At 39.6% G+C, this 26,394-nt stretch overlaps 1 protein-coding gene across 1 annotated transcript; it reads right to left on the bottom strand.

The window, feature by feature from the left end:
* Window positions 1-1,438: 1,438 nt before the first annotated feature.
* On the bottom strand, window positions 1,439-26,394 carry ZYG11B (zyg-11 family member B, cell cycle regulator). The gene is made up of 14 exons (XM_089515160.1): window positions 26,284-26,394; window positions 25,156-25,321; window positions 23,305-24,059; window positions 19,832-19,972; window positions 18,738-18,914; window positions 16,819-16,883; window positions 14,465-14,564; window positions 14,309-14,359; window positions 9,884-10,045; window positions 8,918-8,965; window positions 6,733-6,930; window positions 6,588-6,640; window positions 4,098-4,195; window positions 1,439-2,732 (listed from the first exon to the last, which is right to left on the bottom strand). Exons 1-14 carry the CDS (start codon window positions 26,353-26,355, stop codon window positions 2,566-2,568), a joined length of 2,253 nt encoding a protein of 750 aa, XP_089371286.1. The 5' UTR covers window positions 26,356-26,394; the 3' UTR covers window positions 1,439-2,565.

Below are 26,394 nucleotides of genomic sequence, written 5' to 3'. Positions count from 1 at the left end.
TTCTTTGCAGTCCTAACCGTAGCTATGGCACTACTGCTGTTGTTTCTGAAAAATCTTCCACCAGTGTCACCTCCCCCCGCCAACTACTGCTGCCATCCAGCAGTTTGGCACATTTAGGCTGCATCCACACTGGAGAAATAACCCAGTTTGGCACCGCTTTAACTGCCCTGGCTCAAGGCTATGGTATTCTGGGAGTTTGTTGTGGGCCCAGAGAGGAGCCAGACAGCTTACATCCCACAGCATACTACAAACTCTGAGATTCCATAGGATGCAGCCACGGTAGTTAAAGTGGAATCATAGTGCTATAAAGATGGAAAGTGCCCTATATACGAAACTAAATTATTCTGGCACTGAAAAGGTAAGCCTAGGAATATTGGAGGTGGCCTTGTACCATGTCAGACAGCCACTGATCCCTCAAACTCAGCACTATTGCTGCTGACTGATCAGAGCTCTCTAGATTTCAGACAGGATTCTTCCCAGCCTAGAGAGGCCAAGGACTGAACATCCAGATGCACACCTTCTGCATTTGTGCAACTGCTGAGTTAAAATTCCTCCTGACAGAAAAACTTCCTTTCTTATTTTTTCCACTCTATGTACAGATACCACTGCAACTGACCTCTGTTTGAAATTCTCACTGGAGCCAGTTTAACAATTAGACCTCCAGAGAGAGGAGGACTTGTCTTACCACTAGACAGTGAGATAGCTGCCTCAGGCAGCTTTTTGCATATTATAAAAGGGCAGCAAATTCTGTAAATAAATCAATAAATAACAAAGCAAATAACTTAATTCTATGGAAAGCAGAGAGGTATTTATTTACTCCCTTTTCTAAAATAATATGCCTATGCCTCTTGACTTGCAGTGGGGTTTGTGGGGAACTGATTTGTTACTCTGCCAGAATGGCTATAGTTATTGGTATATATGATGATAACCTATGGCTGAAATAACTAATATTGACTGCCTGCTCAATTTCTATCTCAACTGCTAATGCTCATTTAAGTAACAAAACAGCAAGGGCATCTTTTCCAATATGTGCTACCGCACTATTTCAAGACACTTTAATGTTCTTGGTCAATTAGTATTTTCTAGCTGCAGAAATCTAATACAGACACTGTGAACCAGTCCTATTTAAACAACCACACGCTACATTATGAAGCAAACTACAGAACAGGTATGGGAATTGTGCAGCCTTCCCTATGTTGTTGGAGTGCAACATTGCTCATTGACTATGGTAGCCAGGGGCTGCTAGGAGTTGTAGTCCAGCAATGTCTGGAGAGCTACATGATTCCTACCCCTGCTATAAAGCAACTCTTTGAAAATGAGAAGCTTAGCTGATGGCATTGTGTGCTTTACATTAGCTCTACTTTAGATTAGTCTTTGTGTACTATTGTGATCTCCAGTGTGTCCCACGAAACATTAATAGATACACATCAGAGGCATTTTTAATCATTTTTAATTATGGGAAGTTTTATGTAAAACTGTAATACTCCACACAATGATGTAATTTACACCAGACTTTACACAAAATGTTGGATGAGATTTTGGATGGTGCTGCCTTGCACATAAAGTTCACTGCACAAATACTGACAAAGTATTTACGGGAAAGAGCAAAGCAATTAATAGTCTGTCATAAATAAGGTGATCAGATATTTTTGTTCCTGTACATTCCCATAAACTTAACAACCTCTTTCCACCTTAGCAATCCTTGTGGTGAACATCACCACGGTATTCTCCTTGTTTGTTTAACATACACTTAGTTATAACAAGTGTAATAGCACAGTTTGTTCTTTTTCTTCTCCTTTTTAAAAAAGGCAATTAATGTATACCTTTCCTATAGTTTTGGCTCCCTGGAAGAGAACTCAGGTTTATTCCTATCAACAGTTTCTCACCATAGGACACTAGGGAAGTTGAACTGTTGATCCAGAAATCATATGCCTTTGCTTGAGGCAGTATGTGCAACACAAGATGAATCTGGTGTCTCCATACAGATTTTTAAAAGTCCCTGGAGAAACAACACACCCCTGGTCACCTTACCCATAATATGTTGGTTGTTTGTTTTTTAATATGTGGATGTGTGATGTTTTTGGCTGGATAGTGCTGACATTACAAGCACAAACAGTACTATTCAAATACTGAGTTGGTGAACAGATCTATTTAAACACAACTTATTCTGAAGGGATGAAGCATGCAGAAAATTTTCTGCACTTGGACCCACAAATTTCTAGAAGTTTCATTTTGGATGTGCATTTGAATTGTACAATCGCCATTTGCCTCCGCTCCCCCCCACCCCCCCAGCCAGAGGTGATCCAATAGACATGACTAGTTTAGGAATTTATCCTAGATCCTCATGAAAACCCTTAATGACAGAGACCATTAAACACAACATTTACCAGCCATGTGCTGAAACTACTTCCACAACAGCTGGCAAAAAGGTTTTAATGGTGATCACTGTAACTGAAGTAATTCCAGTTAGAGACACTTTGTAAGGGATTACTAGAGAATAACTGAGATACCTATTCCCTGTTATATTTTCCTTTCAATTTCAACTGGCCTAGTTGTGTATGGTTTTTAACAAGGAGGAGGAGGCCGTCCATGCCGCAAAATATGTTTTTCTAAACTATCTAGGATTGAGATAGCAATTCGTTGAACATCTGGATCAGTCTGGCTGTTTTGTTTGATGTTGAATAAGTGATGTAAACCACCCTCTTCGATTAACATGCTGCAGTACCTGGCAGCTGAAACGAGAGAGAGAGAGAGAGCAAAATTGAATGAGTTGAGTCACTTATTTCTGTTACCTTTCGCACAGTATTTACAATTCAAATTCTGCTCTTAAACCACAGAAAGACCTTGCAAATTTATTTTCCACCTTAGTTGTACCAAGTCACCTCTCATTTTCTTCCATGCTGTTTTCTAATTGAAGAGAATGCAGATTCAAAACCACTATCAGTTCTCACTTGCCATCTGCAGACACTAAATGTCTGTTTCAAGAAAAGAGTGGAACTATTCTCTTCCACATAGCTTCAGAAGACTGGTTAAGAAGAGACAGAAGTAGGACTGAGCATCCACTGTATAAAGACATGAAATACAAGCATGTTTACATAATGGCTACACCCACCTCCCAGATATTGTCTGGGTCTAGGGATACTTCCAGAGAAGCAGCTCCTAGTATTACAAAAAGGCACAGTGTAGCTATTAGGTCTTTCCCTTTTTAATGGATTTTCTGTAGTAAGGGAAACACAGAAGCACCAGTGGCAAAACGTGGGAGGATTGGAAATAAGAAAGAACATTGTCTGTAAAATTCCAAATTTAAGGCAGGGTGGTGACACAATAAAAAGCTTGTTTGGAAACATACTGAGAGAGGGAGGGGAGGTGCTTAGCAAATGTTAATTCTGCCCCCCTCCCAAATCAATTCCTTCCTATCTACCATATGAACTCTTTTCACTTCTAGTCTTCAGTGTGTACGTACCTCAATGTGTTTTAAATCCCCTACCTACCTACCTACCTACCTACCTACCTACCTACCTACCACCAGAGCCATAATAGCTCCTAGTTCTGCCTCAACTACCCAAGGACCAATCTTTCTATTGTTCCCATATTTCTTTTGCATGGATCTCTGTAGTATTTCTCTAGAGAAACTAGTTGACATGCATTTTTATTTTACTTTCTGTCCTGAGAGTGACCCAAGCACACAACAGGCTTGCTTTCAGGTAGAACTCACTCCCAAAGAGATTGTTTATCCATTTATTTCTCACCCTGTACTTTGTTTTTTTCTCCAGTGAACTCAAGACAGCAGGTCTGAGGTGAAATCCAATGAACCAAAATGGATGCCAGAATCCAAAATATGTGAAACAACCCCCTGCCCAACCCAGCTGCTTATTTTGCACTTTAACCATGATATAAAGTATCAGAACTTATCTGAGGTGAAATTGTTAAGACATAATACTATTTATTGCAATGCTGTTGTGATTTCTTCTTTTCTTTACAGAAAATGATTTTTATCAGAAAAAGGATTAAACATGTCAAGATTTCTCAGGAGTCTGTCAGTTAATCCACCTACATAGTGAAAAAGTTCCTTAAAATGTAGAGTTCTCAGTACATACGGTTTTTGCTGCAAACGTGTTGCATGGCCCACACTGCCCAAAGCTGTACCCCAGGAGTCATGAAGCAGCCAAGCAAAGGGAAAAATGGGTTGAAAGACCTGGCAATGAGGGGGGGGAAACAGAGGCACTGTCACACGGTCAGAAATCTACTGTGTACATATAGTCAAAAGATTTCTAGAGAACATTTTTAAGCAAAAGGGGATCTCAGCAGCTTCTGTTTGCTACTAATCTGACATGTGACATGCAATTATTTATTTTCAGCCAACGTACATGAGGAAATCACATCTTAAGCTGTGGACAGAGTATGTCAACACATTCTCTCTCTCTTACACACACATGTGCAGACGAACACCTTCTTTATATCGCTTCACCACTGGTGAATGAATGTTTCAGGAATACAAATGGCAATGCACAGTGAGGAAAACAACACTATGTTCTGGTGCATAAGAGGATGCATGGCTTTTCCGTGCAATTAAGGAAAGCATGTCTCAAATGTATTTTATTCAACAAGCATGCTCTGCACTAAGAGAAACATTTTTGCTGCATGGTAATAACTCTGGTACAGTTGGTTTTCCTCATTTTTTGGTTATGTGAAGAAATATGAGGGAGAGAAAAATTAAACTGCAGAAGTAATGTAAACCAGATGTGACATTTAGTTGGTTCAATCTCTCCTCTGATTTTTTAAAATCCAAATGCAACCACATGAGGCTGTGAATTTGAGCAGTAAAGTAGTGTGAAGGAAAGCTTGCCTCTCTGTGTGTGTAGGTTTTCCTGTTTGGGCGTGAAAATACCTTTGACAGATATCATTCTAATGTGCAGCTGGACATATTTTGTGCAGTAAGAAAATCAAATGTGCACAAGGACATAGATTCTTGTGTAGTTAGCAATGTGGGCTTTAATTTATAGTATATTACTGAGACAATAACCTAATGCTCCATCTGTGACCAAGGATGATACAGGCATTAATTTATGTCTAGCTGCTTTGGATTCTGGCTACAGGGTTCACTGGCACCTAGAAAATATTGGTTCTTATCACCAGATTTTGTAATGACTTCCACCATTATATAAATATTGAATATTTTGATTTAATCCATAGTACCATCACTTCACAGGGTTAGGGACAATGTTCAGGGAATGTCCATGTCTCAATGAGGCTGTCTGCCATTTTCGATGATGCATAGCATGGTCATACAGAATAACATACTGGTCCCAGCAGATTGAGAAGTGTCTCCTTGATACCAGCTTTCTGGCTTCTGCAGTAGGAAAAAAGCCTAGAGCTATGAAGGGTAATTCTAAACTGCCAGTGGAAAAGTGTTAAGGAGAGATAATTCTTACTTGAAATCCCTCTGCACAGCATTTTTTTTAAAAAAGGGAAAGCACTTTTCTTTTTTGGTCTGTATGCATGGCAGTTTATCTCAGTTAATACTTTGTCAATTTACTTTTTCACACAAGGGGAATGACAAGAAAACTGACTAAACATTAACTCCATGATTCCTTGAATCCCAAACTCTGCTAACTCCTGATAAAATATTGCTGTGGAGACATTGTTGCTAATAATAACCAGCCAAACTCACTCTTCCATCTTAGAAATGAAGAATTTTTAAAAACTTGTCTTCCATGAGCTATGCCAGTGTCTCTCAAATAGTGAGGCGGGATCCCGGGGGCGGCAGGGTAAGAGTTGCCCAAGTGGGGCACGAGACTTGGAGGAGCTCAGATCTGCATGTAGATGTAAGGCACGGTCTCAAAGATAAATACTGTGAGTACCACTGAGATACACAACATCCAAAAGGAGACCTCGATACTTGCACAATCAAAAGAGCCATGGATCTTTTCTCTGGAGGGTGAGGAAACTTAATTTTCCAGTGATTCTGTGTGTTGGGAGAATGCTTTATTTCTACAGCAGAAGCGTGGCCCCATGGGATTACATATTGGCTAGATGCTGTATGTAAGAAAAAACTGCACCTTTACTGATGAAAAAATGTGGCCACGTGATCACATAAAATACTGAATCTGCTCTAACTTCCAAAATAATAGTCACTTAATCCTAAGCATATATGAAAATGAGAAGTTTTAAGTAGGATTTCATGTACCAATGCAAAATATTAGGGTGCAATGAAATTAATAACATTATTTCTCAGTCTTATCTCACCACAGAAGTACTGAATTTGGTAGATCTGCGTTTACCTGAGAGCAAGTGCCATTAAACTTCGGATTAAGCATGCATGGGATTGCACTGTAAGATTATCATCAATGATATGTCTCCTTAGAAGTAAGGCTCACTCATTTAAATGGATTTAACTCCCTAATCATATTACACAGAATTGCACATAAATGTTTCAAGAGATCTTTAAAACCAGGAGATGTGGCTTTGTCATAAACCACGTAAACCAGAATATTTGCACTGACAGACTGTCAACAGCAGAAATAATATCATTTATAGCAAATTACCCAGAACATAATATTTTTCTTAAGTTTTCAAGCTGTAGTTACCTGTATGCCACCATTTCACATTCTGGTGTAGGCCAGTTCAAAATGGCAGAGTGCTGTAAGACAAGGGAGGAAATGGCATTACTCTGAAAGTTAACAATGGTGCTTTGGAATAAACATAATCAGCTATTTTCAGTGCCAACTGTACCAGCTCTTCTAGGAGTGAGCTTCTCTGGCTTCGGCTTAATGTCCAAGCTTGTTCTCCTCTTGATATTAAGTGTGCAATAATCCCAGCTGCAAAGTAACTGACCTCCACCTCAACACTGTGCAACAGTTTGCTGATATGGTCTATGAAGTCTTTCCACATGAGTTCTGAATGGAGCTCTTTCACCTCTGCTATGTTGTTCTGTATAAAGACAAAAGGGAAGGATTTCATTATGAGCAACCAGTGGCATAAAAATAAGTTTGTTCTGTATTTAAGATGCTGAGTGTCAAATTTGTCTTGTGTCAGAAAAGGTCCTCATTCCAAACTGACTTAGGATTTGTCTGCTTTCATCTGTAAACATTCTAACATTACTCCAGACACTGCTAAAGAAAAAGAAAAAAAGGCTATGAAATGCACAAAGATCTTGCCATGTTCCCCATTCTACAAATGGTCCCTTGATGGCATTGCATTGAAGCAATTTGAGTATTAAGAATATGCTGGGCAGGCCTCTAAAAATTCAGTTGTACTTTTATTGATGGCACTACTTTCATACTCAAAAGAATAATTGTAAAAATAGAATAAAGAGACTGCCCCTCTCCACTCCTCTCTCACAATGTCAGCAAATTTTGGTGCACATCCACCTTGGGAAATGGATAAATGTATCCCACTTTGACACCCCTGAACAGAGCTGCAAAATTAGGTTGAGCTAATTGTACAGTCCTAAATTAAACCAACTGTCAATATTCAAGAGGGCAAAATAAAATATTTCTTCACACAGAACAAAACTGACTTTTAGAATTCACTGGAATATGATGCATATCATATAGCCACTGGATTATATGACTTTAAAATGGAATTAGGCAAATTCAGGGAAGATGCTGTCCCAAATGTGAGTCCAATTGGGGGGGGGGGGGGAGAGAGCAGGGTACTGTTACTACTGCTGCACAATACAAGGTGTTGGTTATCACCTATAAAGCCCTAAATGGCTTGGGCCCAGGGTACTTAGAGGACCGCCTCTCTCCATATAATCCACCCCACACTCTCAGATCGGGTGATAAACATCTCCTAAGAGTTCCAGATGCTAGATGAGCCATCACTACACAAAGGGCCTTTTCCACCTTGGCCCCTAAGCTCTGGAACTCGATCCCCCGACGAGCTCCGCTCGACCCCCTCCCTAACCCAATTTAAAAAAGGGCTGAAAACGTATCTTTTCAAACAGGCATACCCCCAATAGCCCTGTTGTGATCCCTCTCCCCCTCACCGTTGTTACAATTGCTGCTAGCTTGGAACTGTTATTGTTGTTGTTTTATATAATGTTTTATATAATGTAATTGTAAATTTCTGACAATGTTTTTATTGTAAATTGTATGTTGTTGGATTGCAAAATCCACCATTGTAACCCGCCTTGATCTCTGGAAAGGCGGGCTAGAAATAAAGCTTTTATTTATTATTATTAATAATAGTATCATCGGCTGTCAATACTGGAGAATCAACAGCGGGAGAGTCTATTGCCTTCATCCTGTTTGTGAATGCTTAAGTCAGGGGTGACAAACATTTAGCCCTCCACGTATTTTGGACTACAACTCACAAACTCCCTTATCACTGTTCATACTGGCTGGAACTTCTAGACATTGAAATCTAAATTATCTGAGGACCTTTCACAGCACAGTTATAGTACTTTGATTCCACATTAACCATCAAGATTCTATAGAGTGCATCCTATGGAATGTTTGGAATTGTACTTTCAGGAGGCACTAGACCTCTGTGGCAAAAAATTCTTAATATTTTACAAAACTACAAATCCCAAGATTCCATTGGCTCGAACCAAGGCAGTTGAAGGAGAATCATAGTGCTATATTTGCACAGTGTGAAAGAATACATGAAGGGCCAAGAAAGTCTTCTTTAGGCTGGCCTTAGAGGCATCTGGTTGACTATGGCTGGAAACACAATGTTTAGCTAGATGGAGCCTTCATCTGATTCAGCAAGTCTCTTATGCTCTAATCCTTCTTCCACAAAATAATGCTGAAACAAATGGGCACTGCACAGGATAGGACTGGGCTAAATGCAGCCACTGTTAATAAAATGCCATGAAAAGTAATTATCTCCTGCAGTTTGGTGGAAAGGGAGAGAGAAGAGAATGCAAAACTTTCTTGTATCATCAACACAAAAAATACATAATTCATCTTACCAGAAGGCCAAGAACTTTCTGTTGGATAGAAGACTCAGATGGAAAAGACTGTGAATAGAAATAACATTTTAAAAATTTGTATATGCCATCATTTAATGGGAGATGTGATGTATATTTTGGTTTCACTGAGTAGTACCCAGGAGAATTTGCAGGCAATTCAAGGAATCTATGTATTCAGATATTGTTGCAAAAATGCCCCCCAAGTGAAAGTTGCAAATCCTTCACTGCCTGTAAAACAGGAAGGAGTGGGATCAGAGGAAGTGTGGGAAGCAAGCCTAAGGGTACCTGCAAGCCTTTCTGGCATGAGATTAGAACAGGTTGCGCAAGAAACCGAAGGGTAGGATTTGGATTTAACCCTGAAGGGAGCTGCATGTAATGGGGCACTCCACCTGCTCTGTCAACATGGCAGCTTTTGGGGAAGAACAAGCATGGTCTTGCAGGCTCTTTCTTCCCTTGCTTGAGTGATCCCTTCAGTGATGGAAAAAACAGACTTCTAGAAAATATTTCATCTTAAACTGTAGGCATAGGAACTTTGAAATGATGAAGTAAGTCCAATAACAACATGGCTCCACACACAAAGATGAGAAGAATCTTTGACTTTGAAACAACTGTTTTGGCAGATTTGGAATCAGGGCAAATCAGGTTGAAAGGACACTTCCTCTGAACCCAATCAGCCCTGCAATTGCTCCCCAACTTCCACACCACAAGGGATGCTCCTGTGTATTTCCTGAGCAACTTGTTTTTACAGTAGTGGAAGGACCTACAGTGGGAGAGATTGGAATAGCCTGCCTCCTCACTGTTTTAATATAGCACCATTGCAAGTAGTTTCAGCAAGGAATAGAAACTTTCTTCTGGGTTGTTTAAGATCACCAGTCTGCAACTTTCAGGCTCCACATGCAAACTTGGAGGTTTGTTGGCTGAGAAACAGAAATGCCAGTGCTGTCACAAACATGTTTCAATTCTCACCTCCAAGACTTTCATGAAAAGTTCCAATCCCTGGTTTTCAATAAAGTGCCGACATGTGGTTGGGGACTCATCTGTGAGATTCCAAAGTGCACTCAGTGTAAACTTAAGTGTAGTATCCACTACATTCTGATTCGTTTTTTGCTTGACAATTTGTAGTAGTTGCTAGACAAAACAAAAAGGAAGAATGTTTGCTTTTGCAAACTACATCTTAATTTGAACTCTCAACTCTCTGAGACTCAAACTACACAATGGCAACATACACGTTTGCAATCAGTTCTGCTCCAATGATACACAAAAGAGTAAGAGGACCATCCATTTTTAAACTAAAGAGGTCATAGAATAGTGTAAACCCTCCTGCTCTGTTCACAGCTTATTGCTGCAGTAATGTTACCCTATCATTAGGAAGAATAAGGTAACAAATCTTCTTCAATAGTAATTGGAAAAGCATGTTATTAATTAAGCTTTCAATGGCATTCAGATCTATACAATTATAAGGCCTTATCCAACTTAGGGCCTAGTTGCTGAGATCATCTGCTCTTCACTTGGTGCCTTCAACTGCAGAGATGAAAGAAGTGGCAATGAAACACTCATCCTTATCAGTAAGCTTTAGGATGGAAATTATTTTATTTGCCCATCACTTCTAAGAATAAGTAGTGCCATATATAGCAGTGATGAAAAGCGCTGTGGCGGTGGCAAGGGCACCCCTTTTTCCAGGCGAAAAAGAAGCACCTTTTGCCACTTCTTTTTGGCCCACAAAAACCCCTGATCAGGACTGTGGCGTGCAGTTGCTGCAGCCCCAATCTGGCGCTCAAAGCAGAGGCAGCAAGCTACTCCTTCAGAGTGGTCTGTTTCAGCCCTCAGTTAGTCTCAAAGGAGCTACAAGATCCCTTTGCACGTTGGCCTAGGCTGTGTCTTTGTATTCGTCATCTAGTAAGCCATGCAGATACTGTCACTATATATATATATATATATATATATTTGTATCCCGCCTTTTTCCCAACTTAGACCAAAGGCAGTTCAAAAGCTTTAAAATAACAATAAAACAATACAATTTTAAAACACAATTAAAACACCCTATTAATAAAACAAATAAAAAAATTAAATCGTTTTTCACTCTGGGTAGTTTTATGTGGGTAAAGCTCCGAGTTGTTTGTGTTTATTCTCCTTGAAGTGAGATACAAAAACGTCCAAACTGATGTGTGTCCTTTAGCCATTTACTGAAAACTTGAATACTTTAAATGAGTAATACTCCCACCCAGCAGCATTCCCACACCTGGTGCAGGGTGGGTGGGGTGGGATTTCTGGTGAGCAGAATTCACACATGCTTCTTCTTCCCATGCTGCCACTCCATCTCTCCCCTATGCGCGCTGGTCTTTGTCCCCGGGAGACATGGAGTAGCACATGGTAGAGAGAGCCTGTGCAGGGAAGGAGCATGGGGGATGGTAGAGGACTGACTGGGTGTCACCCCCTCCTGGGGTGCCACTCAGTGCCCCCCCATCCAGAGACACTCCTGTTCCCACCAAACTACAGTGGGCCCTTGGTATACGCGGGGGATCCGTTCCGCCCCCCCCCCCACATATACCAAAATATGCGTATGCTCAAGTTCCTATTGTTCCCAATGGCGGCGCGCATGCCATTGGGAACAAAAGTCCCTGGCCTCCCTTCCTCTCCTCCCTGCCTCCCTCCCTTCCCTCCCTCTTACCTACTTTTTGGGCCTGGGAGGCCTCCGGGCGCGGCGGCTTGGCCTCCTCGCCGCCGCCGCGGAACAAGCTGATTGGTGGCAGCGGCAGCGAAGGCCAACCCTTGGCCTCCTCGCCGCCACCATGGAAGGGTTGGATGCTGGCGCCGGAGGCCTTGCGCTGCTGTGTTCTGCGCCTCCTCTGCACCGTCACCTGGCGAAGAGGGGGTGCAGAGCAGAGCAGCGCCAGAGGCCTTCAAGGCCTCTGGCGCCGGCACCCAGCCTCCTCGCCGCCTCTGCGGAAGGGCCGGGTGTCAGTGCTGGGGGCCTCTTGGCCTCCAACACTGACACCCGGCCCTTCTGTGGTGGCAGAGACTCCAGGAGGCCGGGTGTCGGCACTGGAGGCCTTGAAGACCTCCAGTGTCTCGACTCGGCCTCCTCGCCGCTGCTGCAGGAAAGGCCCGGTGGGGTGCTGTTGGGGCCAAGAGGCCTCCAACACTGCCACCGGGTTCTTCCGCAGCGGCAGCGAGGAGGCCGAGGCTTGGCCTCCGCCGCTGCCCGGCTTTTCCCGCGGTGGCGAGGAGGCCAAGCAGCCCAGGCCAGAAAGGTAAGTAAGGGTGAGGGAAGGGAGGGAGGCAGGGAGGGAAGAGAGGAGGGAAGCAAGGAGAGGAGGGGAGGAGAAGAAAGTAGTCCTGAATGGCGGCACACGGGCATTCGGGACTACTTCCAGGTTTGCCATCCGCGGATGCTCAAATCCGCGAATGGCAAATCCGCCTATAAGGAGGGCCGACTGTATTACTCACAGGGGCAATTCATTTTTTTCTACACAGTAGTCATTCTTTAAAGCATTAGTTTGGATTTAGAAAGGTTTAGGCTTTAATTTTGTTTTTCTAGTATTAATAGCATATATATGTAACATCAAGAAAAGCAGGTTGCAATTCCCACCCAATTCAATAAATTAAAATTTCACAGGACAGTTATAGACAAAATTGAGCAAAAAAAAAAAGATACCATAAATACATAAATATATTTTGCACGATGTCTTTCAAACTAGACAGTAATTTCTGAAATAAATTTTAGTTGTCATAGTATTCAATTTGAAAGAAGCAGAAAATACAGAAGCACACATACACACATGTGTGTACGCATACACACACACACAACTCTGGTTAACAGATATTTATAATCAAGATTTACATCAAGGCTTCAAATTCTGTACTTAGGGGCTGTGTTACCATTAGGAACAATGAGGCAGCTGATTTTTGGTATCAGGCAAGGGTAGCAAATTGTTGTTATTTAATACATTGTCATAATCTGTTGCTTATTGTTCTTCCTAGTGCATTTTATCTTATTTAATACCAATGAAAGGGCAGATGTTTCTTGGACTGATTTTCTGTCTCAGGTGTCAAAATAATTTGACCAAATTTGAGAATTGAGTTCTTTGTCTTCAGAATGAGGTTGTCATTTGCTGCTCTGCCTCACACTCAGTGCATTTCAGTTTTGTCATTAGCTACACGTTACATAGTTTCATATTATTTGAAAGCCACTAAATGCTTCTTACACACTTACACACATACACATACATATACACACACAAACACATTCTGCAGGCAGCACTATAAGCTCTTGAATGACAAGCTCTTTTCTTCAGAATGAAAAACTCAGTTTCATTTATCCCCAGACAGATGTGCAGTTTAATCTTATGCCCATCTCCTCCATAATAAATCCTATTAAGTTTAGTGGGGCTGGCCTCCAGGCAAAGCACATAGAGCAACCCATTCACAAACCCACTGTGTAAGCTATGGCATAATTTGAATACACACTTAGGAGAAGAGATCTAGAAAGGCTTTTGGCTAATATCTGCAAAGGGTCTTTCTGGCTTTTTGCCTTCTCATTAATAATATGAGAAATGAAATCTTTTACCAATGGCAAGGATGAATGTCATTGCCAATATTGATCCAAGGCCTGATAGGCAGGGGAGGATAGTGAGCAAGTGGCTTGAGTATATATGAGTGCTTTGCCCCCTTTGTATTTATCTACTCTAGACAGAGGGCTACAAATATCAAGTACAGCAAATGCATCTCCATGTAATTGCTTTGCACAATACTGTTTTATCCTTCTTATTAGTGCTTCACACTACTAGGTCAACACTGAGAGGCACTTTTCCCTCTTCTGAATATTACTATAATTACAATAAATGTTACAAACAACGTGCTGACGGGAGTTTTTAATCAAAGGCAACACACAAAGGAGTAAAACCAAATAGATTCCTCCTCCCAAACCTGAAACAACATCGGCACTTACATCTGCCTCTATGGCAGCATCTGCACTGCAGAAATAATCCAGTCTGACAACTACCATGACTCAATGTTATGGAATTCTGAGAATTGTAATTTTGTGAGTCATTTAGCTTTCTCTGTCAGAGCACTCTGGTGCCACAATAATACAATTTTTATTTTTTTGCCACAACAAAATACAATTCTCAGAATTCGACAGCATTGAGCCATGACAGTTAAAGTTGTGTCAAACCGCATTATTTCTGCAATGCGGGTGCAGCTTATGTGTCTGGGGAGAGTTGGGGCCAGTTATGTCAAATTCATCTGAATACTTTTAAAAAATCAGCCACATTATCATATTCTCAAGGCACACTATAATAGAATTGGTGTCACCTGCAGGCAAAGGAAGTGTACCGTAACACTTGACAATCTCTCACACAGAGTAAGGAACAGTTTTGAAAGACAGCTTACCCTGACAATGAAGAGTTCTGCACCCAGTTGAGCTGTTTGTTCTGTTGAAAGCTATGAGCAAAAAATAAAACATATAAATGTCAGATGAGTATTAGAAGGACCTCTGTTGATTTAAGCAAGTTACAGACATTGAAGTGGTGAAGCCTAGTCTCACACCTTTGCAGCAAGAATTGAGATTATTGCCACTGCCATTCTCTGCATGTTCTGATCTTCATGGTTACATAACCACTGCATGACAAGTTTGGCTGCTTCAAATCTGAAAGGCAACAGACAGAAAGCAAACAAAATAGTGGTGTGTGGGAATAAAGAAAAAGCACACCACATTTCAAAACAGCAAAAAGTAAAAGTACATAAGAGAATTTTTTTAATTAGGCAGCTGGCCTAAGGTATTTTTAATGAGAAAAATGGCTTCCCCCAGTCTTCCCTGCCAGTTTATTGGCTATGTTGCCCATTTTTCTCCCAAAGATGGGACTCATGGTAGCTCACAGTAATAGTAAATAAAAGAGGAATATAATTAAGATACAAAACAAGATCAGCTATTAACACAGAATTAAAGATTCAGTTTAAAACAATCAAAACTACAATTTAATTTACTATTTAAAAGAGTTTGGGCTAGCAACGTCATAAAATCTGCCATCACACCCTGTTCAGCAGTGAATGTTATGGATTCCTCTTGACTGATGAGACCAGGGCTGCACCTGCACTGCATTGTTTGACACCACTTTAAGTGCCATGATTGAATGCTATGGAATCCTGGGATCTGTAATTTGTTGTGGCACCAGAGTTTTCTGATAGAGATGTCTAAATGTCTTGCAAAACTACAATCCCCAGAATTCCATAGCACTGAATCATGGTACATAAAGTGGTGTCAAACTGGATTATTTCTGCAGTGTGGATGCAGCCTAGGAAGAAACTTTTATCATGACAGCAAATTGACATGGGCGGTTGTGAGTATTTATAGCAGACTTGATGTGACCCTATGTCTTAGAATAACAGTGGATTGCTATAAAAACCATGGGGCTTTAGCTATGCTGTGTTAGTTTTTCTGCTGTGCTGTATGATTTGTCACAACCTATCTGTATGGCACTCGTGTCAGTAAGCAGGGATCTGGAGTTGTGAGAGGTAAAAGGTGTTCATATTCCTTAATAGTGTTTGGGTGGAGGCTCTTCCTAATAAATCCTAGCAGTACAGGCTGCCTCTTGTACATCTAGGGAGAAAGCACTCTATGCTTGTGGCTAGAAGTAGTTCTTCAAGGGTTACTGTACTTCCTAAACTCTGGTCTATTTTTCATGTGTGTGCATATGAGAATTTTTCCAAGCATGGGTATGTTTAATGCTTCTAATAAGACTGGGACTAGTATTTGATGTATCAAGAGTGCATGCTGTTTCTGTCCTTCTCCACCATGCATTACACAACCTGTAATTCTTTCACTCCCATTAACTACAGGATACCTTTTACTGCAAAACACTTGGCATTTGTTTTCCTATCTCTTTAATGATTACAATGGCACATACAGTGGGTGGTATGTGCTGGATATATTTAAACGCTGCATCAAAAGAGAACTTTATAAAAGCTAACTCAATTTTCATATATTATTTAGCATTAGTCCTTTTTTTTGCCCTTTTCACCAGAAACTGGGATGAAGCACAGACTGTGGGAAGTAACGTAAGACAGCAAGGACAGAAAAGCAGAAAACTGTGGTCATGAGAGAACGCCAAGGAGCTACTCAAGGCTCTAACAGCCAAAACCATAAACAGCTCGCTATTGGTTTTCAAGGCATTCCCATCAGTCCTTGCAACAAAAAGGTCATGAAGTATCTGCATATAAAATGAAATATGTATGGTAATTGCCAATTTTAAATACCAAAATTACGTAGATATGTGTTAATGATTAAGGCAAGTGGCACACAACTCTAGGTAGCACATAATTATTTCTTACTAGAACAGAAAGTAGTGGGTGGATATTTTTATCCACCTTGGCACTATTTATGAATAGGGACAATTGCTCAGACTTAGTCAGATGCTAGAGATCTCTTAGGGTTAACTTCTTCACTAGCATTTATTCTTACCAAGTGTTGCCATACCAATTAGCTAGGTTATTGCTGATTACAAAGTTCACATTAATTAATCTTCAAAATCTTCAGCCTCCAGGTCTAAACATGGTTCAATCTATACCTCTGAATGCAAACGTACATAAACAACCAATACCAGTAATTTACAACTGGAAGGCATACACCTAACCAAAAACAAACGAACAACCACCTTATAAAACTTTAGCCTAGATTTGGATCAAGCAAATGATACCTGTTTCTCATGACAACAAAGGAAGTGCAGTCAGGATTAACCTTTTACAGTGATTAATACGTCATGATTTGCTTCTAAATTCTGTACAAAATTTGTTGTTTTCCCAGGAGAAATAAGGAGCTTGCAAACTGCTAAGCAGCAACACAAAGGTATTCAATAGCCTGAAACTCATCTCTTCTTTTTGTGGAACTCAGGAGGTAAACTAACCTGTTAAATGGAACGTCCTGAAGTATTCTATCACTGCACAATGACAAAAGACAGTTCTTTTGCAGCTGTAAAAGAACAAAGCAGTGCTCATCAAACTATTTCACAGGCAGCATTTCTGAGCCTTCCTTTCCATTGTCATGAATCTAACAAATGTTTATTTGATGCTCTCACTTGCAAATATATTTGTTTAGAACAAAATGCAGGAAAATGAAGTGAAGTGCAAGAATTCATCGGCCTTCATAAGGTATCAGTCTTATTTTATTTTATGGATTTATATCACATATTTAGAAAGCCTGTCACAAGATGGGTTTTTAGATAGATACATACACATACACATACTGTATATCGCACAAGAAAAAACAAGAAAGTTAAAACAATTTGTTAAAGGACATCAGTAAGCGCAAATTTTAAAAGCTAATCATAAAATGCAACCTTGAATACATGTTTTCAAGTGTGCTTTAAAATGCAGGCTTATTAGATTTCCCAAGACAAGGAAATTTTATTTATTTTAGCAAATTCATTTCAGCAAAACAGCAGCTATTTAAGCTCTTTATGTAAGTGAAGACTCAACAGGGAAAACCTTATTTGTCCATTTACATGACAAACTAAGGTTGCATGGGACCCCTAACAGCATGGCTACTGCTTCTGTTCACTTGTTCTGGCTTGCAGTGGCAGTGGTTAATTAAGCCACGGAGCTTCCCTTTGCATTTGGCTTCTCATGTTGTCTCACAGCAGGAAGACTCCTTTTTCTGATCTGTTTCTTCCTCACAAGCTAGAAAAAGAATTTAGAGTTTATTCTTGCCTTCTTTTTCTGGTTTGTTGGGAAGGAACAAACTAGAAAATGGAAGCTTCCTGCTCCCAAAAGACAGAAGGAAACAACTTCAGAGCAAATCTCTATGATTTGTTTGGCTACTCCAGTCACAAATAGGAACAATGGAATATTGTGCATAAGCACAACGATCATTCATGACAACCCAGTGTTTTTATGGCACTCTGGATTGTCCTGATAAGTGAATGCACTCTATGGTTATGTGGGTGGGCTGAACCCAGCCTCACACAATCCCTCTTTCTCTTCTGTGAGGAGTTTTGAACCATTTCCTTCTGTTTTTCAGCTGCTGTGTTATCTTCACTCATACATACTGTGGTTAATGTTAACTATAATTAATTGAAGGAAGCCACCTTCCAACCATATCTAGGAAGCTGATTCATTTTCATTAAACACAATTAAAGTTAGCCAGAGAGGTTTAGGTTTTGAAAACATAACAAACTGTACCAAACATACCACTCCACCAAATGCATCTGAGGAAGTAGACTGAATTCTATGAAAGATCATGCTGCCAATTTCTTTCTTTCAGTTAGTCTCAAATGTGCTACAAGATCTCTCTGCATACCGAACTGTAGTTAATTTAAATGGAACTAGAAAGAGAGGCTAAATACATATGAGCTAAAAGCGGGGCTAGGCTTGTTCTCATCAAGTTCACGTCATCCCTCATTATTAAATGCAAATGCAACCAATAAGATGATGTAGTGTCTGTGTAATATGAATATTGTTAAAATTACAGCAGTCTCAGAAAAATATTGTTGAAACATCACCAACAATTATGGGCCACGTTAATAACTATAGGCATATTGTCCACGTTCATAGCAACAAGCAACATCTGAATATATTGTTTAGTAAAAACAAAATTTGGCTCAGAGGAAATTTTTAAGACGCTGCATGATCCTATCTGATACAGAGAATTAAAAAAAACATTCCTCTAGTAGTCTAGTATAATAGTATTTACCCCACCTCTTTTAGGTAGCCCAGGTTCACAAGAGATTTTTTTTTTTACATTTTGAAATCGTTACTGCCCACTAGTTTTGTGTTCAGAAAAGTTTATGTCTCTTATCTTGAAAAATAATAATAAAAATTGGCTTACCTGTTGGTGATTGGGGAAATGCTCCATAGCCTTAAGGAGTAAGTGAGTAACATCTGCCAGAAGCCTTACAGGCATGCCTGCAGCTAAATCTTGTTTGGTCAAGTTAAACACACAGGCACTCGCTGCTAATTGCACTGGCAAGTTCAGAGGGTGGTTTCTCATCCCAATAACTACGAGCTGGGAACAAATAAACAGGCAAAACAGATGAGAATTTCCTAATACACTAAAATGGTACAGAATTTGACACGATAACCTAAGCAAAATCAACCTAGCCATTCCAAGGTTTTTAAAAGTAGTTGTTACATATCACTCTTTCAAGCCTATTGCATTTCCTTTAAAGCAAGTGAACATCTCAACATCTCCCTCCTATTGAAGACTACTTTAGTCTGATGGTCCACTCATCTTTCTCTCTTTAATTTTCAGAGACACTTTCACTAAGCATTATGAAGAAACTGAGGAGAATAAGGCCAAAGTCTCTAGGATATGTACCAAACAAGGGGAATAAAACCATAAGCAGTTTACTTCTCTCCACTCACTCTCTCACTCACACACAAACACACCAGGGGTATAGTCTATGACCTGTACTTTTATTTTTATTAATAACTTACACAAGATAATATCCAACTATCCCCTCAGCACAGTTAACCTCTCTAGAGGAAAAAGCTATGGGGTGGATCAAGGCCTGTCACTTTGGCTGGCACATTTTATTCCTGCCCCTGCACTTCTTCAACTTGTCACTTGCGGGTGAGGGGGGGATTGACTCCCCATAGAAGACTGGCAATAGACCCACATTCAAAGACACTTAGTTCTGTCTGTAATTAGATCCACATCACAAAAAAGGGATCCTATGGAATGAACTTCTGCTTCAAACCTCCAGCCATGTGCTTCTAAACAGATTTATTTACTGTGGAAGTCCTTCAAGATACATAAACTATAGGTCCTGTGGATTTCTGATTATCCACATTATTTGAATTTATCACTGCACTCACATTTTATTCAGTTTGATCTAAACTTCACTGAAGACAACATTGCCTCAGATTCCATGCTCAAAAGTAATACCTGCCAAGATATTTATCAATGCTAAGTAGTTTTACCTTTAAGATTTCTGGTTTTGTTTTTTCCATAATAGGTGTGAGATTGAAAAGATGAAAGAGTGCTTCCCGCACAAAGAATGCCCGCTCACTGTAACGCTTCAGTGCTTCAGAAATCTGAGTTTCATTCGCCTCTCCAGATACCTGTAATGTAGAAACATAACACAGTAGAATTTGCAATTGTGGCCGAAGGAGAGATAGGTAATATAAAGATCTCCAATTTATTTTTGTTTGTTCAAACACAAGAGATAATGCTGGAAACTGTACACACTAAACTGTTTTCCGTGTTTAACTTGTTCATTATTAATTACTCTCATTTAATCAGACCTGTGATTGAGAACTGCTTAAGCTAAGCAATCCATTCAGAACAAGATCCTGTGCATAAATACTGTGGATTAAGTGCTACTGAGTTCAAGTGACAACAACTTCCAGCTAAATGGAAATAAGATACTGTAGCTAGCTTTTTCTGCATGAAATATTGCAATCTAGCTTGTGCTAATACCTGAAAATACCTGTTACTGATCCACATTCATAATGCTTTCATGAAATCTCTACCCACTAAGAAATTAAATATTTCCTTGATTATCATGAATTCTCATACCTGTATTGTTCTGATATTTTATTTCTGTCAGGCCATCTTCTGTAATTTCATCCACATCATCTATACTATGAATACCAAGACAGAAGATAAACCTGACCAACAGAAGCTTGATCAAATATGCACGTCCAACAAAAATTCAGCATTTCTGAATTCTTAGATGCTATAAATATTGAACCACTGGAGAACTTTGATATACAAAAAACACTGCAAAGTGCAGATGCAAAATAAGTGGTCCACACAGCCCAATGCAGAACATCCTACAATATATTATTTTATTTATTACATTTATATACCTTGATCTTTCCCCCAGTGAGTTCAAAGTAGCATTCACAGTTCTCCACATGCTCACTTTATCCTCAAAGAAATTCTGTAACATAGGTCTGTCTAAGCCAGGGAAGATGACTGGTCCAAGATCACCCATTGACTTTCATTAGAAGGGGAAACTTGAATCTGGATCTCTCAGGTTCTTCCTAGTACAACAGTCTAGGACAGGGTTTCTCAACTAGGGTCTCCAGAACCCTGGGACTCTGTGTAAGAGATTACTAGGGGTTCCATCAGAAATTGTGACTGGAAAAAACCAACACAATTCAAGCTGTAGCTATAATTACTTTTATACAGGGGTTCCCTGAGACTTGAAAAGTATTTCAAGGGTTACTGTACGTTAAAAAGGCTGAGAAATGCTGCTCTAGCCCTTACACCATAAATCACTACCTTTGTTTCATATGATCCCATGTTAGAGCAGAGTTTCTGCAGAGTTCCAAAGCACTTCTATCTAGTTCAACAGTTAAAGTTTCATTCATATACACACTCATCTGGAAGTAAGGCTCAGTACAATCGCTGGAACATTCTTTTTAGGAGACATGAAGAATATGATTTATCAACTACATTTCTATTTGTTCCACTACTGCCACAGGTACATGGATCCCAGAGTGGGGTGCTGGGGTGCTCAAGCCCCCAACTAGACAATATGCCTGAAATGATCAGGCAGATTGGATCACCAATATTCCTATGTAGATGAGCCCCCTGAAAAAGTATCATTCAGAAGTGTACTAAATGATCAATCACACACACAAAAATATTAAAATAGCTATTATAGTCAAACCCTCTCATTAATAACAATACATCCATGCAACCCATGCAACCCATTCTGTATATAGTAATTTAAGTACTTTAAGTAAGTAATTTAAGTAAGAAAGAAAGTTTTGTATTAATTTGAGGATATCAGTTTTGTGTGCATATGTGTGTATACATATATAAACACACATACACCTTTATGTAAAAATGATGATTGTTAACCATCTGAAAAAATCAATAAAATAAGTATTTTTAAAAAATTAAAAACTTACTAATAAATTACAACACATGAAGAGGGCTTTGTGCTTGTAAGAGTCTTCTTATTTATGGATGACTGAGTGAGAGAAGGGTCTGTTAATGAGGCTGTACTTTTATTTTCATCACTATATTTTAAATGCTCTTAACATCTTAGATTAGTGTTGTTTTTAACAGGATAGTTTATTAATCTATAAGTGTTTTTATATTAATTTTAGCTGTATTTCATTATAATCTAGTTTGTGAACCACCTTGCGTCTCATATTGAGAGATAGGTGGGATTCAAAATAAATACATAAGATCTGGGAATGCACTGTAAGCACTCTGTGGGAATTATTTATATAAAGTAATATTTTAAAAAGCAGGCTACAGCTACTTTGGAACTGGAGTGATAAGCGGTTTGTATTATTCCTGTTTTCCACCTAGCTTGAAACTTTAATAGGACAATGAAATACAAGTGTAACAATCTGCTCTTTATGAGCTATTTCTTTAGAGCGCCTTTTGTTCTATAGAGACATTTTTACTAAATAAACTTTGCTAATAAAGTCTTCCCTCAAGTTTTTGCATAAACTTAGCAACCCAACTAAGGGGTATTTTTCAAACAATTTAGGGGATATTCAGATGCAGTGCAAGTAAAAACAAGCTGAACCTAATGTCATTTCAACAGTGTTGAGTCTTTGAAGAGTAAGAAACTTATGCCCTGGAAAAGAAAATGAGAGCCGGGGCCTCAAAAGAAGATATAATAAGCACTGTGTTTTGGACTGACCTGACACCAGATATACACAGGGGCAAACACAGCACATAATTTCTGAACACCTGTTTTTCAGACAATTTTCCCTTTTAAAAGGTACCTCCGAAGTACTCAGAGAACTCTCAAGCTTAAAAAAAAACTTTAAAGCATAACACATCACACTAAAGCTTTGCTACAAGAATTGTTCAAAACAAAAAGAAGCAGAGAAAAATAGCACACGTCCACTAGTGCCTAAGACTTTACCCTATAGCTGTTCTTTCCTACGCCTGCCGCACAAAGCACAGAGCAAAGTTTAAAGAGCAGTCTGAGAGATGTTTTTGGTAGTAACTTTGAAAACTGGAGAGGACACCTGTACCTTTCATGGTTGTGTAAAAAGAAATTCTGACAGGTGTTGTTTGTTACCTGGTTGCTTGGTAAGCAACTTGCTGAAATCCCCTATTCTACAGACACATGACATTTACACACATTTAAAGTTTCAACAGCTATAACCCCTTTGCCATTTGGCAACCTATTACAATCCTATTACAAGATTCAGGGTTGGTGTAGTGGGTGGGACACAAGACAAGGCAGCTCAAGTTCTTTCATGCTCTCTATTCCCTTCCTGGACGCACTATGCAAAGTGACATGGATACACATGGCAAGGACAGGGTGACACCTTTGGTGGAAAGTTCTTCTGGAACAAATATGTAACTCCATCCAAGTAATCAGAACTTACTGACTAATCAGAAAACTGTGAAGCTTTACCCAAACACAAAATCAAACTGATTTCATCATGACATTAGAATCAATACCAACCTTCAAGTTTCCTTCTCCAGTAAGAAATAATGAGTAGCCAGCATCAGTGGCTAAAAGACCCACAAACTGCATTGAGGGTCGTTGTTTAACAAATGCTTCTACAGCCTCATCAGTAACGTGTTTCCTCCCCGAGATGTCCAAAGATATAAGATTGGGCAATATGTCTTTCTGTTCTAATAAACGAAGTGCAATATCAGATGTGAACTGCTTGTCATCTGAAATGTCAAGATGATTCAGGAACTTTAACTCTCTGATAACATCCAAAATCTGAGTAGTGGTCATTTTCAAGCATTTCAGGTGGTGCATGGTAAGAGACTTGAGGCGATCCTTGCATGCAAGAAGTGCAGTTATGTCAGTGACTGAGGTGTTGGATATATCCAAGCTCTCTAATCTTGGAAGTGAAGCCACGTCAGCTAGATCTTCATTGTAAAAGAGAACATTGGTAATGCTCAAAGCACGAAGACCAGTCAGCTGACTAAAGCACCGTTCATAAGGATCTTCCAATGAAAGAGTTAATGAGTTCAGCACAAGGCATTGAAGGTTTTGCTGGATCCATTTATTGCTGCCAAGTCCACTGATGATATCTGTGATTGTAATGTCTGCGTTCACCCCAGTGGCATCGAGCTCAACCAGTTTATGGTGACAGAAGGCTTTCCGAAAAGCCACTGCAGAGATTTTGGCTTTCCGGATGCAAGCCCTTTTCAAGCGCATTTGGTTGCCTCGAAAAATGCCCACAGTTGCTTCATTCAGCAGTCCTGTACCAGGGTAGGGGTGGAGGGGGTCATGATGATAAAAGGGAAAAACAACAGTAACATACTAATCACAGATTTTATTTCAAAAATGGAGAAAATGCCAAGTTTGGGAAATAGCCTTGCTATCTGAGGGTTTCTTGTCTAAGTTCTGGAGTGATGCCACAGCTAGGGAAGTCCCACCAGGTTTAGGACTGGGGCTACAGTAGAAGGAAGGGGTAGGTCTGCCACAAGAAAAAGGAGTAAACTAGACTCCTAATTTATCTTTTAAAATGTTTTAAATTGACCCTTTAATTTAATTCTGCTTTAATCTCTGATCTTGTTTTGCATTTTTATTGTACTTTTTGTTCAGTATTACTGTAAGCTGCCTTGACACCCCAATTGTGGGATAAAGATATGGTATAAATTCAATAGATACATTCATTAATAACTCTGAGGTTTTGCCCCTTTTTTTCTCCTGTGAGTGGTGTCAAGGAGCATTCACCAAAGCTTGGAAAATTCACATTCTTGGAATACAATTCCAAAATATCCCAGTGGTGGTGCTGGCTGGAGGTTTCTAGAAGTTATAGTCCAATGAATTAAATTTTCCAAACTCTGGTATGTGGCACTGGAAACGTTCCAGAATGAACCATCCTGTGCTGTGTCTAAGCTGTGGATCTAGTAGGGTACCAGGACTAGAGTAAAAAACAACTGAGGCTTGCCACTTTGCCTAGCCACTTTGTCCTAGTGCTAGCATAGTTTCCACCAAACCCACATTCTGGATGGAAGGATGCTTGTGGGTAGGCAACAGGGCAAGGTAAGATCCTGAAGTAGTAATCTACAGAGATCTGCCTCCAGACTTCAAACATCACAAATAATTTACATTCTTTAGCAAAGCAACCCTCTATGGTTTTATCCCACATTCCTACGACCAATTAGCTTTTAAAGACATAAATTTTGCTTGCACCACAACAGTTGTTGGCACCACAGGACTAGATGACAAATCAGAATAATAAAATGCCATATGCAGGTTAATCAATAAATAGTTCAAACAGCTTCTTTTCCTAACATTTCATTTTACTGATTATGGAATCCCCAATTACCAAACCCAGAATTGTTTTACCGTGAAATGCCATTGTCCGCAGAAGTCGGTCAGCCACTTCTTGTGGAAATATCCCAGGTTCCTGCAAACACAATGTCCCATCCTGTCTCTCTGTACAGAACTTCTCAAGGTCAGATGTTAGGTAATTCAAACAGATGTCAAGCAAGGAATATGGTGAAGCCTCTTCCTGTCAGAGGGCAGAAAATTGCCTGTTATTAAATAATTGTTTGGTTTTTAAAAAACAGAAATTGCATGCTACAAATACAATCATTCCTGAAACTTCTTTGCAGTAGGGGCCAAACGCTCATTGTTGTCATAAGGATATGAGGGAAGAAAAAACTACATTTGTCCCATACGTGGTAGAATTCAAAGATATAGCCATGTTAAGTCTGTAAAATCAGTTTGTGAAGAGATCTTGTAGCACCTTTCAGACTAACTGAAAGAAATGCATCTGAGGAAGTAGGCTTAAGTCTATGAAAGCTCATGCTGCCAACTTCTTTCTTTCAGTTGTCTTTACACAATGATTTCTCCTATACAGTAGGACCTGGTTATCCGCTGGGGTTTGGTTCCAGGATGCCCTGTGGATAACAAAATCTGTGCATGCTCAAATCCCATTAAATATAATGGTATAGGAGAATGGTGTCCCTTGTATCAATGGCAAAATCAAGGTTTGCTTTTTAGAATTTATACTTTTTTGGAATATTTTTAAGCCATGGATGCTTGAATCTGTGGATAAAAATTCCGTAGATAAAGAGGGCTGACTGTACATTACTTTTAGAAAATAAAGACTTGCAGCTACAGATACAACAGCATTTACACACATTATATTTCCTTGCTACTATAGTTACAATTGTGTGAACTAATTCTCTCAATTCTTATTTTCCTGTTCTAACTAAAATAGGTAGCTTTTGGTTAATTTTTTTTTTAAAATCAGAATACTACAAGCTGCTGGCCTTTGATGCAAAACAAACCGAAGATACACTGCAAAAAGAATTAAGTTAATTCTGAATAAAGACATTTCAATATTTTCAACTGTAGGGCTAGCAAAATTACTGGGGGAAAGGGCTTGGAACTATAACTCATTTTTTTATAAGCAAATTTACTATCCTCTGGTCAGAACTATGAAGAGCCCAAAAGCTGTACAAGTACCCTGTCCTCACAGTGCCAGGGAATCTTTCTGCTGCTTGGTTTCCTTTGGTTTTGTGCTGAGAACACTCCCATCTTCTGATGCCAGTTTTCCTCCTCCAACAAAAGATCCTT

This window comes from Sceloporus occidentalis, unplaced genomic scaffold (genome assembly GCF_023333645.1).
Source record: "Sceloporus occidentalis isolate IW3139 unplaced genomic scaffold, rSceOcc1.0.p SCAF_3, whole genome shotgun sequence".
NCBI lineage: Eukaryota > Metazoa > Chordata > Lepidosauria > Squamata > Phrynosomatidae > Sceloporus > Sceloporus occidentalis.
The sequence above is the reverse complement of the archived record's forward strand: the minus strand, read 5'-3'. Positions and strand labels throughout refer to the sequence as shown.

Excerpts from the sequence above, each read along its gene's own strand:
- ZYG11B (XM_089515160.1), bottom strand. The coding sequence starts at position 26,355 with ATGGGAGTGTTCTCAGCACAAAACCAAAGGAAACCAAGCAGCAGAAAG. Across the intron at positions 18,915-19,831 it reads CAAAACCAGAAATCTTAAAG|CTCGTAGTTATTGGGATGAG; the intron begins GTAAAACTACTT and ends ATTTGTTCCCAG. Across the intron at positions 4,196-6,587 it reads TGTGAAATGGTGGCATACAG|GTCTTTCAACCCATTTTTCC; the intron begins GTAACTACAGCT and ends CCTCATTGCCAG.